This window comes from Trematomus bernacchii, unplaced genomic scaffold (genome assembly GCF_902827165.1).
Source record: "Trematomus bernacchii unplaced genomic scaffold, fTreBer1.1, whole genome shotgun sequence".
Lineage (NCBI taxonomy): Eukaryota > Metazoa > Chordata > Actinopteri > Perciformes > Nototheniidae > Trematomus > Trematomus bernacchii.
In genome coordinates this window covers 11,332,371-11,345,868 of record NW_022987705.1, presented here as the reverse complement: position 1 = coordinate 11,345,868, position 13,498 = coordinate 11,332,371, and the positions used below count along the sequence as shown (strand labels likewise).

The 13,498-nt window shown below is 40.9% G+C and overlaps 1 protein-coding gene across 2 annotated transcripts in view; it reads left to right on the top strand.

Moving 5' to 3' along the window:
- LOC117490629 (E3 ubiquitin-protein ligase Jade-2-like) overlaps positions 1-9,926 on the top strand; it is a 75,491-nt gene extending 65,565 nt beyond the window's left edge. For both annotated transcript variants that reach the window (XM_034140388.1, XM_034140387.1), the window contains exons 7-8: positions 5,076-5,221; positions 6,036-9,926. In XM_034140388.1, the coding sequence (XP_033996279.1) occupies positions 5,076-5,221; positions 6,036-6,845 (956 nt within the window). In that variant the 3' untranslated portion in view covers positions 6,846-9,926. The remainder of the gene's footprint in view (positions 1-5,075; positions 5,222-6,035) is intronic.
- The last annotated feature ends 3,572 nt before the right edge of the window (positions 9,927-13,498 follow it).

Below are 13,498 nucleotides of genomic sequence, written 5' to 3'. Positions count from 1 at the left end.
AAATGGGAGTGAATTCAAAATCCTGCTGACCCACTGCATAGAATTTTAAGATTACGACTAAAACATATTTTATTAATCCCAGAGGGGAAATATATGATTTACATTATATTAAACACAAAGGTCCAAAATACATACATGCACATATTCACAAACAGGACCTTTACACATGCATTGATTTAAAGGTGTCACAGCGAATGGGCTGCTATGGTTCGGCGCCCTGGTTCATTCGGGGCTTTAGTGCTTTGCTCAAGGAACCTCAGTAGTGGCCATGAGGCAAACTGGCACCTCTTCAGCTTCCAGCCCAAACTCGGACTTGAACCTGGCGACCCTTTTGTTACCATGCCAAGTCCTTATGAGTACTATCTTGCTTTTGTTTCAGCAATTGTTGCCTGATGAGTTGTTAATGTATTACTTATAATGCGAAGAAAGCTTGTAGAACATTGTGAACTCGGTGCTCAGACACATGTCCCAGCAGGAGCTTTATTACAACTTGTCATTGCACAACAAATGCAGTTTAGCATCTGACTACAAGTGCAAAAGCAGTAATGTGCAGAGTAATGGGAATATGTGTTTGAGTAAAGAATAGGTTGAACAACAAGGGCTAGATATGAATATGTTATATATAAGCATTTCCCTGACTAAGAATCGTCTTCTGAGACAAAGCAAAATGTAAACACTCTAGATGATTTCCTCTTATACTGTTCATTATCAAATATAGGAAAAAAAGTGCATTTTTAGAGATATTTTGTATCAACGGTAATAGGCTGTCCACCTTTCTTCAAATGTTGTGCCTGATGGTGAAAGTAAACAGCCTTGTCTAGGTCTTAGCTCCAGATCATTCAGGCTGTTGTTAATCAGTGAAATAGGAATCCTCCGTGATAGACTTTTCTATGTATTATTGTTGTTTATCAAATAGCATCTCTGGAAGACCCAACAAACTCTAACATTCAAGGTTCCACTCTAATCTATTTTAAATTGGATCAGGATGGATATGTTATTTAGCATTCACTTGAAGGGCAAAGAAGAACTGAAAATGTTCAATTTCATTCAGGCGGCCAAAACGATAATGAGGCCAAATTACAGATTAGAATAGTGTGTGATCAATCTGACATAATGGGCTAAGAGACAATAAAACACCCCTTTTGTTAAAGAGAAGAACCCAGACAGGTTTATTTCTGTTGATTCATGCTGAGCTTTTTTTTCTGCTTCCCATTATTGTGTTAGACTGTCTTTCACCTCTTTAATCAGGTATTAAGCCTATTTAATTCACTGTTTCTCTGCCTGCTGCACCTCTTGTCTCCCCTTCATCGCTCTGATGGGTGTTTAGATCACGCTGTTACTCCTCCTGCACACTCTGTTTCACTTTCTCTTTTTCTATCTCTGTCTTTCTGGTTGAGTTTCCAGGCAGACGGTTGGCACCCGAGAACAATCCTCAGACTGTAATGAGGGCTTTAGACTGAGCAACACACACACACACACACACACACACACACACACACACACACACACACACACACACACACACACACACACACACACACACACACACACACACACACACACACACACACACACACACATATACACACACACACACTCTCTCATGCACAGGCCTGGTCTTGGCCCTGTCCTGCTGCTAGCACATTCCTTACCCTGCACTGCCTTAGTATTGCTGGCTAGTGAATCATTGCTCACTGCTACATCAGCTGTTCTCTAAAGACATCCTGGGGCTTTTTGTAGCTGTAGGACTAGTGTGCAATCGCAACGAGGAACAAAAACTGTTGCTGTCGTGCAACAAAGCCTTAAACAAGGGATTCGGATGGCTGTAACAGCACCTTTCGATGCATAGCATTAGCCTACAGTAGCCCATTAGTTCAACATGTTAGCTGTAGCTGACGAAGGAGGAGGAGTCAGTGTCGTCATTCGGTTAAAAGATACAGCTCCACTATTATTAGGCTTCCTCTGGACATGTATTTATTTGGGCATGTTGTACAATTGTTTTTAAAACAAAGCAGATGAGTAACATCAACAACATCTCATAATCTCCCATAACTGTTTAAAAGAGAACATGCACAGAGAGAATACAGATTTTATTTTCAAACTGATTTAAAATAACATTCATAAAAATGTTTTACTACTATACTGTGTTGCCAATAAGGGAAATACAGATAGAAAACAATAAAAAAAAACTCTTTATGACACTGAGATTTGAGAAAAAAATACATTTTTAGATGTATCATGTGCTATCCTGTTAATCAGCTTAGCCTATCAACTTTCTTTATTTCCGGAAGTAAATTGAATTTGTGGGAAAGCGAGAATTTAATGCAAGTGTTTATTTTTGGCAACAGCTGAATGAATAACTAAGAAGCCTCCCCATTATGCTGAAATGACTGTAATCTGATCCTTGACTGTGTATTGGGGAAACAGCAGCAAAAACGTGTTCAATTTGGTACAGTCACTCATGTCTCCCTCATTAATTAATAAAGTTACTTTAGAGATTCTGTGACTTTTCATTGATAAACATCATCAGGTCGAATCTTTATTTGTCCTTTTATCCTTTTATATTTATGACTAAAAACTGACAACAGGCCCTTTAGCCTCAGCAGTAGTGCTAATTAGCTAATGTTAGCATGCTAACACACATTTTGGTAAATGTTAAAATGATCATTGTGAGAATGTTAGCATTTGACTCTTAGCACTGCTGTGTCTCAGCACAGCCTCACAGAGCTGCTTGTGTAAATATTTTCTCATAGTAAAATAAATATCAGGATGAAGAGTATGTGAGAGTTTAAACATATCTAAAGACCACAGTGTGACATGTTCCCCTCCCACCTTCCTCTCTCTGAACTCCATTACTGTCCTCCATCATCCCCTCTCCTCACACTTCTCTCCTGGCTCTTTATTTTCCCTCCGTCACCTATTCCCTCCCTCTGAGATCTACCGACTCCTGCAGAGACATGCTGCGTCATGGAAACGACCGGCTCGGTGTGTGTGCTCATGTCTGTGTGTCTCTGTGTGTGTGTGTGAAGTATAGTTGCTGTGAAAGCCACCCTAACAGCACCTCCTGCCGACCAGCTTGGCAGATCATTAAAAGCACTGAAGATTTACAGAGAGGCTGGAAAGATGGTAGAGAAATGAGGAATGAATAGACTCAAACCTGGAAAATATGCAAGCTCTTGTCAGTATTTCTCCTAATGTGCTTGTGTGCAAGTTATTTGTAACATAATTGGCATCTCTGCTTATATCACATTATGGGTTGTTCCCCAGAGTGAATATGACATGGTTCTGGTTGCAGAGGTTAATAGTTGTTCCTTGCTAAGTATGAAAACTAAATTGCATCCATTCACTAGATAATACCTCCTCTGCAGCCTAAGATCATTTTTGATTTAGCTGCAAATACAACAAGGAGCGTTTTACTTTGCACGCAGTTCTGTTTCTGATAGGTCTGAAATTGTTGAAAGTTGTTATCCTTCATCACAGACAGATTTATCAGCAGAGGAAAAAAACATTTGATTGTTCATGGTTGTTGTTTCTGCAGGGTTCTTTTGTTGTTACAGGAATAGTTATTCATAGAAATAGTAGAGTAGAATTCCAAAAGTGCTATAATAAGTGGAAGTCTCACTGTTATCATCCCATTTTCTGTAAAAATCCTCTTTCTAAGAAACTACAAACACAAATTCTCATCAAATCAGCGTTCATGTCTAATCTGTATCTATCTGGGGTTCCAGCGCTAACATGTTTTGACAGTTGTGTTATCTATAAAGGAACAAAACATGGCACACTACCAACTCAGTGTGTTTGTTGCTAGCTAGCTAACATTAAATATTGATTTTCTCTTCTTTTCAGCAATTAGTAAAACGTTTAGGTTTTATTGGCTACATACCAAACACGTAATCTATATGCAAAAATGTTATTTTATATAAAAAAAATGTTTACTTAAAATTGTCAAAAGCTAAGCATAAATACATTTGGGTTTCAGAAAAAACTTGTTGTGATCCATACTGAATTCGGATTCAATTAGATGCCACCAGAAGATAGAGGAGTGAAAGCCCCCCCCCCCCCCCCCATTCTCTGTTCTCCCTAAGCCTAAGAGTCTTCACTGGATTGTGTATGAGAAATTGCCACAGAAAGACATGCTTTGGCTTTTGCAGCCCACATTGATAGAAAGGAGCCTTAAAAATCTTCTAATTATACATACACACACACACACACACACACACACACACACACACACACACACACACACACAGTGGTGGGAAGGAAACAGGATTTCTGTTGTAAATGTTTTTTATGGTTCATATCTTCATTATTGAGGAAGCAACAGCAAGAGCTTGTTTGGATTTTGAGCTGTGTCCTTTCTCTTTCTGACAGACTTAGAGTAGTTTCTGTGTTTCTACTTATAAATTGAATGAGGCCAAATAAGATCTAGAGTTGCTATGTAAGAGATTAACATCAATTAAGAGATGTTGCATAACATTTTCAATTATATTCATTTTGAGGTGTTGGTATAGTTACCATAAACAAACCGTTTACTTATTGTGTGATTAACTTAATCAAGATTGAGGAACAGGTTATTTTTGTTTTATCTCTCTGCTAAACATCAGTTTGGACTATATTGACTTCATCCGCATTTAAATATGTCATCATCTTTTTTGGCAAAGAGACCCACAAGGTTGTGTACGCCTATCAACTGCATAATTCAGATTCATGCTTCGAATGTTAAATGTTTTCGTAAAATCATCCAAATTGAGTCTTTATCATTTTAAATGGGTCAATGTGTTACAATTAATAGTCAAGCTAATGCTGTACACACACGCTGAGTTGTGGGATTTAGGGCTTTGCTTTGCAGGTGCTGTTATATGCTTTTTACTTCTTGACTTCATTTGAGAGCCAATTCTTTTCCACTCAGATGTCTTTTGTTGTGTTTTTTGATGAGAAATGTTCAATTCCCCTCACCTGTCTACTTTGTCTTTCTCCACCTTCTCTCCCCTTCATCCATACCAATTCTCTCATGCCTCTGTCTTGCTATCATCCCTCGCTTCCTCCTCTCTCCCTGCTCATGTCCCGCCCCACAGGTTTGTCGAAGTCCTTCCCGTTGGACAACTCTTTGTTTGACAGCTGGCTCGCCCAGTCGGTTCAGATCACGGCTGACGACATGCTGAGTCAGTGGGCTCTGGGCTCCCAGCACCGGGACAAGAGCGGCAGCCTGCTCTCCGACCAGGTAGGCCCTCAGCAGCAGGAGTGACGTCTCGGCTGTTTCTGAGTTGACTTTAATGTTATGATTTCTGATACATACATTAGATGCTACTGTGATAATGCAGCAATTTAAGTTTTTAATTGATTTGATACAACCAAAAGTGATCTGCAAGCTAAACATAATTTCAGCACCACTTCACAGATCACACTAGTGGAAGAAGGAGCATGATTAAATTAGACAGGCAAATTCGTTTTTGTATTATTTAGAGCTGCACAATATGTGAGAAATATGTTATAGGTGATAACTTTTTTGAATATAGCAAATGCGATATTACTTCCGATAAATACAAACCGATATATTTCTATAATATGTAGTCAGTTCTGTCTTTCTGCTGATGTCGGTATACTGCTTAAATACAACAAGTAGCTTGTTAAATAAAAGACATGAATTAACATTAACTAGAAAATGACACTGAACACATACAGTAGATACAGTAGTCACCTTAAAAAATGCACATTTCTATTGATACTATTTTAGTTTTTGCAGTTTTGCAATATTGCAGTCTTGCGTGATGACAATAAAAAGTGATACATTGTGCAGCCCTACTATTGATCAAAGTGCATAATCCAGATATGTCATAAACATTTTGTGTCCAACGTGTATTTATTGCACCTTTAAACATGAACTGATTCAGCCTTTTTCCATCCCTTCTTTTCTAATCAACATTCCCTGGATCTCCTTTTGATTCATATCCTCTCATCCCCCATCTCCTATTTATTTCCAATCCCCTGTTTTTTCTCACTTCCTCTCTTCTTCTTCTTCTTCCCCTGTCTTCCAGCTCCTGCAGGGTGAGGAGAGCCTGCTCAATCTCATGATGGAGAACTCCATGCAGTCCACCTGGAAAACACCTCAGCTGGGCCGAAAACCACGAGGGAGCAACAAGCCCCGTACTCGCGGTGCCCCTCCGCAATCCCCCAGCCCCACCCTGCCCCAGACGCCCCTCTCTGCAGCGGCCCCCTCCTTTGCAGCAGCCCCCTCCTTTGCAGCAGCCCCCTCCTCTGCAGCGGCCCCCTCCTCCGCCAGCAGCCCCTCCACAGCAAAGAGCCTCTGGGCAAGCATGGCAGAGGAGAAGCCCATCCATGTGGGCCGCAAAGGGGAGAGGTCCGGGGGCTCCTCGCGGCACCATCTCTACGTTCACCCCCACCAGACAAGGAGCTCTGACCCGCCGCCGCAGCCCCCCGTCTCCAAGATGGATTCCTGTCACATCTCGGAGGAGCGCAGCCCGTGGAACAGCGTCTACACGGGGAATGGCGTCGCATCCTCGTCCCCACGCCCAGGCTCCAGCCCCGGGGCCACGTTGCCCGACACAGGGGCGATCATTCGTGGCAGGGGTCCACGGCTCCGCCTCTCCCGCCAGGTGAAATCCAGAGGGAGGGGCTTCACTGGAGGTATAGCAGGTCTGGAGTCTGTTGGAATGCCGCTCACAGGAAAGGACGCTTCAATGCTGGACGCTGTGGAGACCGACGGCTACTTCTCTGACGGCGAGCAGAGCGATTCTGACACGCGCTCGGGCGGACGCAAACTCCGCTTGCCGCAGTTGCATTCTGGGAAAGAGGACCTGCTGAGAAGGAGCGTGCTGGCCTCCTAAAGAACTGAGCTAGCGAATTGTATCTCCATCTGTGCCCAATATACAGTCCACAAAACATGGCTGGATGGCTTTGTTCAACCAAATCCTGTCACGTCTACTTGTGGAAAATCTCTTCAGCTCTCGACTGCTTTGTTTTCGGGGGGGAATTTGAATGTAGCTGTTTGCCTATCGTACAGTTAAGCAACTCCACCGGACTGTAGTTTGTCGTCAGCCTATTACAAGATGTGATACATTTAACGAATAGGAAACAAACATTTCATTTAGACTTTGTTTAAATTTCAGATTCATTTTGATTCTGGGCGTTGAAGTACCCTTTTTTTGGCCTCATGTCTGTGGTATCTGCCAGACTTGGGAACAAACACTTTGGGGCATTATTATTATTATTATTAATATTATTCAAGCTGGTTTCAGGGTCTGCTCCGCTCTTGGTCTTTATGGCCTGAGATGCATCCAATGAGTCCTTGTTTTCTTGAATCTGTTCAGTGGAAAGACAATTACACACCAGAGCTAATCTGAATATGTACAGGTGGTGACATGGGATAACATGTATTCAGCCTTGAAAAGCACAACTAGCTAGTCATAAGAGCTGTAATGTAAGCACTCGTGTGTATAATAGATGCTCAGTCAGGGTTGGGTTCAATTCTCATAATGTTTACCCGGTTTGCAAAATGTACACTAAAGCCTACATTCTTCAATTTATCTTCTCAGATTTCCAGCTTTTCAAATTTTTAGATAGCAAAAAGATTGACCCCAACCCTGGAGCTCATTCAGATTGTCACACAGAGACACAAACACACAAACATACTGACACACACATAATAAGCAAATCCCTTTGCTCACATCACAGCCGAAATGGAAATATATTTGATCTGACTTTTGTCAGCTGCTTTCAAATTCTTCCTAGTTCTGAGTTCATTTTTTTATCAAGCCGGAATCCTTGGAGAGAAATCACCGTAGAAACTCTGTGCCTTCTGTCGCTTGCCCTGTGCCCCCTCACCTCGACCCAAAAACGTATCAAAAAAACAAACAATCAGTAAGTAGATCAATCAGTCGTTCATCAATCGGATTTGTAACAATCAAACCAAAAGGAAATCCCGTTGGATTGGTTACCAAGTGTATCCAGTGCTGGGCTCCTTGTCTCCTTAATTGTCTAGTGCCTGAAACAAGGATGTAAATGCAGCATTCGCCATTAATCAGCAAAGTATCTGCAACAGTTAGCAAAGCAGAGCCACAGCGTACTATCAGTGCAGAGAGCTGCCTACTGTTCTGTGCCCCCCACCCCCCCACACAGCTAGATTACTGCAGCCCAGAGCCATCGATACACTGTTTGGCCAGGTTACACTGTGAGCACCAGAGAGCTGAGTAAAACTATAGATACACATGGAAAATGGTAAATAAAACTTTAACCTGTCGGCAAGTCCCGTTGAAGATTAGTCATTTAGATTAGTGGCTACAAACACTGATTGGACATTTTGGTATTTTTTGTAGCCTGTTCCAATCAATACAAAATAAGATGTACCGCCAACTATTTTGATAATCAATCAAGTTTTTTTTCTATGCACAAATACTGTTTCAGCCCTTCAAATATGAAGATTTTCTTAGTATATATTTAACAAAATATTTGTTTGTTTTGGACTTAAAAACAAAGCATATTACCTAGTTAATACCACTTCATCTCATCCATGTGTATCTATGCAGTTTATGAGTTTTATTTATCAGTGTAGTGAATGAAAAGTAATTGTTTAATGTGGCCAAGCTCTAGTCTCTGATGGCTCTGCTGCACGTGTTCTCCTTTTAGATGAATGATGACAATGTAAAAACCAGCTTCAGAGGCCTGCGCTCTTATGTTCTTAATTTGAGTTGTTTATATTTCTTTTAGAAAATATATACTTTTGTTGTTATCGCAGAGAGTTGTATTTTGTACTTAAAGCAGTCCATGGTGTTCTCAGGGGTTAAGAAAAACGTTTAAAAAAATAATAAAAGGTTTAAAAATGTATCGAAAAGAAGCGTAAGACAGATATATATATATATATATATACATACCGGTACATATATATATACATATACATATTTTATATCGTATACAGTATATACATATATATAAAGTAATGTGTGTATGTCTAGAAACGTCCTTATTTGGCAAGCTTCACTGTTTGAACTCCTACACGAATACTACTGAGCATGTTCCTTTTCTCAGTACGGCCATCAGCCCTGGGTTCAACCAATAACTAAATTGTATTTCTTTTGAACAACAGGCGAGGGGGCAGGTCAAATAATAGCGAACTATAATAGCTCTGTGGTCAACAACAAAAAGGGATTTTATTTTCATTTAATTAATTAAGTAGTTAATACCCATCACAAGTGATTTTTAAGGGCTGCTTAACCCAGGTCTGATGAACAGATACTTAAATGGAGGTGCAAGTCCAATCTACTTCCTCTGGGTTTTTTTTTGCTGTATGGAACAGCTTCTAGCCTGTCTTCGGAAGTGACCACGCCAAAGAACAGATCTGTGTATCAAGGCCACATATTTACATCTTTTATCTACACAAACACACATACACGTCTCTGGTTTTCAAGATGAACAATGTTAGATAAGGATGTCAAACAATTCTGGATGCAGCTAAGTAAAATCTCAACCCAGCTCGATCAGTTAGAAAACGCTGCAAGCTCCAGACGGGCGCAGCTATATTCACAACCCAACCGGGATTCCTCCACATCTGCATTTACAGGAGTTCCCTTAGGAAAAGCTTGGCGATGGTTGTTAAATGCAGACTCACACATTTAAACCCTATTCAGAAAAAGCCCAATGCTGCTGAACTGAACTCTGAACAAACAGCTCACATATACAGACACACACATACACACCAGAGCTGGTATAACAGGGTTAAAATATACAAGATGACTAGTTTTTTTATGTATATGTGATCCTGTCTGCATCAGGAAGTATGAGCTTACTCAGAGAGAAATGCCCCCTATCAGCAGGAGAGTATTAGTACTGGTTTCTCCTTCAGATGTAGCCATCGTAGAAGATTCATGTTGTTAATCCTCCACTCTCGGCTGTTTTTCAACAAAGAAAAGTGGGAAAAAAAACGTTTGGAAGCGTTTGTTGGAGGATTTCAAACTTCTACTTTGGCTACTGTTATTACAATCCCCATGATAACGGACTGCAACAACACATACAACAACAATAACCGCGAAAAAAGTTTGTGTTTTGAAGCGAGGATGTGGTGTCCTATTGTCATTACGACCCGCAGAATCCTCCACCGGGTGGTTGCAACCATCCATCGGTTGCTAAAACAGAAACATGTAATCTTGGTTTCAATATTCAGTGTTCAGAGTAGCCTGACTTTGTAGACAGTGGTATTAGACAAGGCCTCACATACGGCCTTAACATGTAGTAGCAAATGCTAAGGCTGCATAGCGTTCGCAGGAATAAAAATTCTAAACATTTTTGGCTGAATGTCCTCTACAGAACATGTGGAGGTGAGTAAAATTTGCTGCTTCTCAAGATGATCTCCTGTTTGAAAATCAGATTTGAACCTCAGAATGACACCATCGTACCTTGTTTGGCAAATAGCAGTTTAGTTTAGTTTTTATTCCTGGATACTGAGCAGCCTTGGCAAACAAACTGGTTATTATTCTGTATTTACAGTGTGGCTTCAATGCCATCTCCTTCCGCTGCATAGATACTGTAGACTGGAGCTTTTTGCAGGTTTTATTTTTTATCAATATCCTCTTAGAATACAACTTCAAACCATCACTGTCCTCTGTGTGGTACGCTGGTGTGGGTGTTGGCTTGCAGCCCGAAAAGTGCTCTGATGATCTTTGAATTGTGCAACTCTGTCAGGTCGGATATCCAGATTTAATTTGTCTTTCCTTTCTGGGTTTAATCTGTAATATATACATGCTGTTGAAATGTTCAGAGTGAAGCATCAGTGTCAGTATCAGCGGGAGATCTGCACTGCAGGAATAATGATGGTTATGTTCCTCTGTGCAAGCTGACCATTTAGAGTGCATGGTAAAGACATTATGCATAATGAATAAATATACAACTATACAGTTTTCTAAATGGTAAACTGCTGCAAGTGTGAAGGCAGAACCTTATCCCTGCAGGAGTTGGCATGAACGCTACACTTGAGAAATAAGCCTGTGGGCATCGTTCATGAAATGGCAGGTCTAAAACACACCTACACACAGTGATGAACTCCATCTAGCCTTCTACTGAAAACCTGCTTAAAGGCCAGCTGATTGCTGAAGGCGATTGGAAGCTCGCATATAATTCAAAGAGCTGCTGTCTTCTGTACCGACACTGTTGTTAAACTTCTGAGAAAGAAATCACTGCACCAACAGGGCCGGGCTCCTCAGAACTTCCTCAGCAGAGCAAAGGTCATGTTTAAAGCTTATTTATAAATAGGGCAAGCTTGGACCAGCCAGCAACAAAACAGCGGTAACATTAGTACGAACCAATGTATGCAACAACACCATCTGTTTGATTTGACCAGGGAGAAAAGGAGAAAACCTGTGAATCTTATATGTTGCATCTTCTCAGTGGAAACATCATTTTAAGACCAAATCTGATGGTTGCTCTGAGGTGGTTTTGAGGAGCCAGAAGGGTACCATGATGCTGTCGTGAGGAAGTCTCTTGTCCTCTGTGGTTGCTCTTTCTTCCAAAAAGAAAGTGGTTTGAGGCAGTCTGTAGGTCAGTAAAATCAGGAATGGACTCTTTAGTGGTAATAAATGTAATTTGAGGCCTCAGCAAATTGTTTTTCTCCAAAGGGAACATTCGGTTTTGTCTATAAAATGAATCAAATTGACAAGGAACACTGTTTAATCCTTTTTAAAAAAACAGGCTGTTTGTAATACAATTGTCTTGTCCTTGTTTTATTGTCCTACGGCAGCCATGAACCCCCCCACCTGCGTACCACTGGAGTTTATACACATTTACAATAATGTATAATACTGTTCAACTACTTCTACTACTACTACTACTAGAGACATTTCATTTCCTTTGTTTTGAAAAAAGACTTTGGAAGCTTTTCTTTTGTAATGCTTTAGCTGGCCGCCGTGGCTCGTATCAAATTAGAAAGCTGACTCATTATCTGCTCGCTCTGTTTTTACTGGCGCTTTGCTCTCCTCTCCGTTACAGCAAAGTTATGGCTTCAGGGTCAACATCTACAACCCAGACACATTGCACAGATGGGAGGTTTAGTCATTCAGAGCCGCTGTGGAGGCTAAAGCAAGCTCGGTTTTCAAGTTAAGCCTAAATTGGCGGAGTCAAAGGACCACAGTGATTTGAGTCAGAGCGCCTTTTCTCATTCATTCATGATATTGCGGGGGAGATAATTGGCAAACCAAGATCAATACATACAAGACCAACAAAACAAAATTGAATTGCCATATGTGAGGAAATGCCTGGGCCATGTGTTATGACCAATACAAATCATTTGTTCTTGTCATCTTGAGCAACCAAGATTATTGATAAAAGAACTCTTGTGTTGGTTCCAAAATATATATATAAAAAAGGTTAAATGGTACTTTCTGACCAACTTCTCATATGCAAGGATGTGATGCTGCAATAATCAGTAAAAACATCTTTGGGTTTTGTACTATTTGTTGGACATAAGACATTTGAAGACACCACCATTAATGTTGAGAAACATTCTCTCTTAGCCTGGCTTTTTTTGTCTAACCAACCTTTCAAAATCCCATAATGTTCACTTAAGAATTATTAAAAAAACACATTGAAGTAGCAATTATTCACATTTGAGAATCCAAAACCAGGGAATATGTTCGCTCTGCTTGGGTTACTGTAAATCATATATCAAAATTGGAGAGACAACTTTCTATTAACTGTCTTATCAATGAATTCAAGTATTATGTAACATGACTCATTCCTGAGACGTTATAGTTGTATATAGCACTACAATCATTTTAAAAGCTTGCCTCCCATTTTTGACTCTTTCACTGTGCTTCAGTCCAAAATCACTTAATCATCAGAGCTTTGGCTCCGCCCACTGAGGGTTAACACAAACACTGAGATAACGTCTGCCTCCAGAGCGGCTCCAAGACATATTTCATTTTCCAGCTAAATCTCCCATCTGCACAAACTGCGCACCTTATTCTGTCTCCGCCATCCAACATCTTCCTCACTCTTCCTCCTCCCACCACCACCAGCAACCCCTCCCCCCCACCCTCTTCTGTCGTGTCCCTCCTGCCCACAACTCCTCCTCTCTCTCCTCTCCTGTCCGGTGATCAGCCTCCTTGGCCGACACGTGACTTTCGAAGCAAAGGACGATCAAAAAAAAAATTATGTAAAAGAAGAAAAAAGATGTCTGTAGCTTTAAGGACAAATAATGACAGGCACGTGTTGTGGAAGTACGTGTGAGGAGGGGGGAAACAGTGCACTCTGCTTTGGTTGTGGCCTGCAGAAAGAGAGGGAGAGAAAGGAGGGAGACGTTTACTGAACCGTTGCCAGAGAGACAGAAAGAGTACAACTTGTTCTTTCCCTGGTGTTCTGTTTGCAGCCTGTCCAGTTAACAAGCAGCTAATATAAACAACACCAGACCCTTCCCTTCTCCTCGGCTCTCTTCTTTCCCCTCTGTGCTTTCTCTGTTTCTCTCTCTGTACAGCCAAGTCTCCTTCAAAGAATTTCC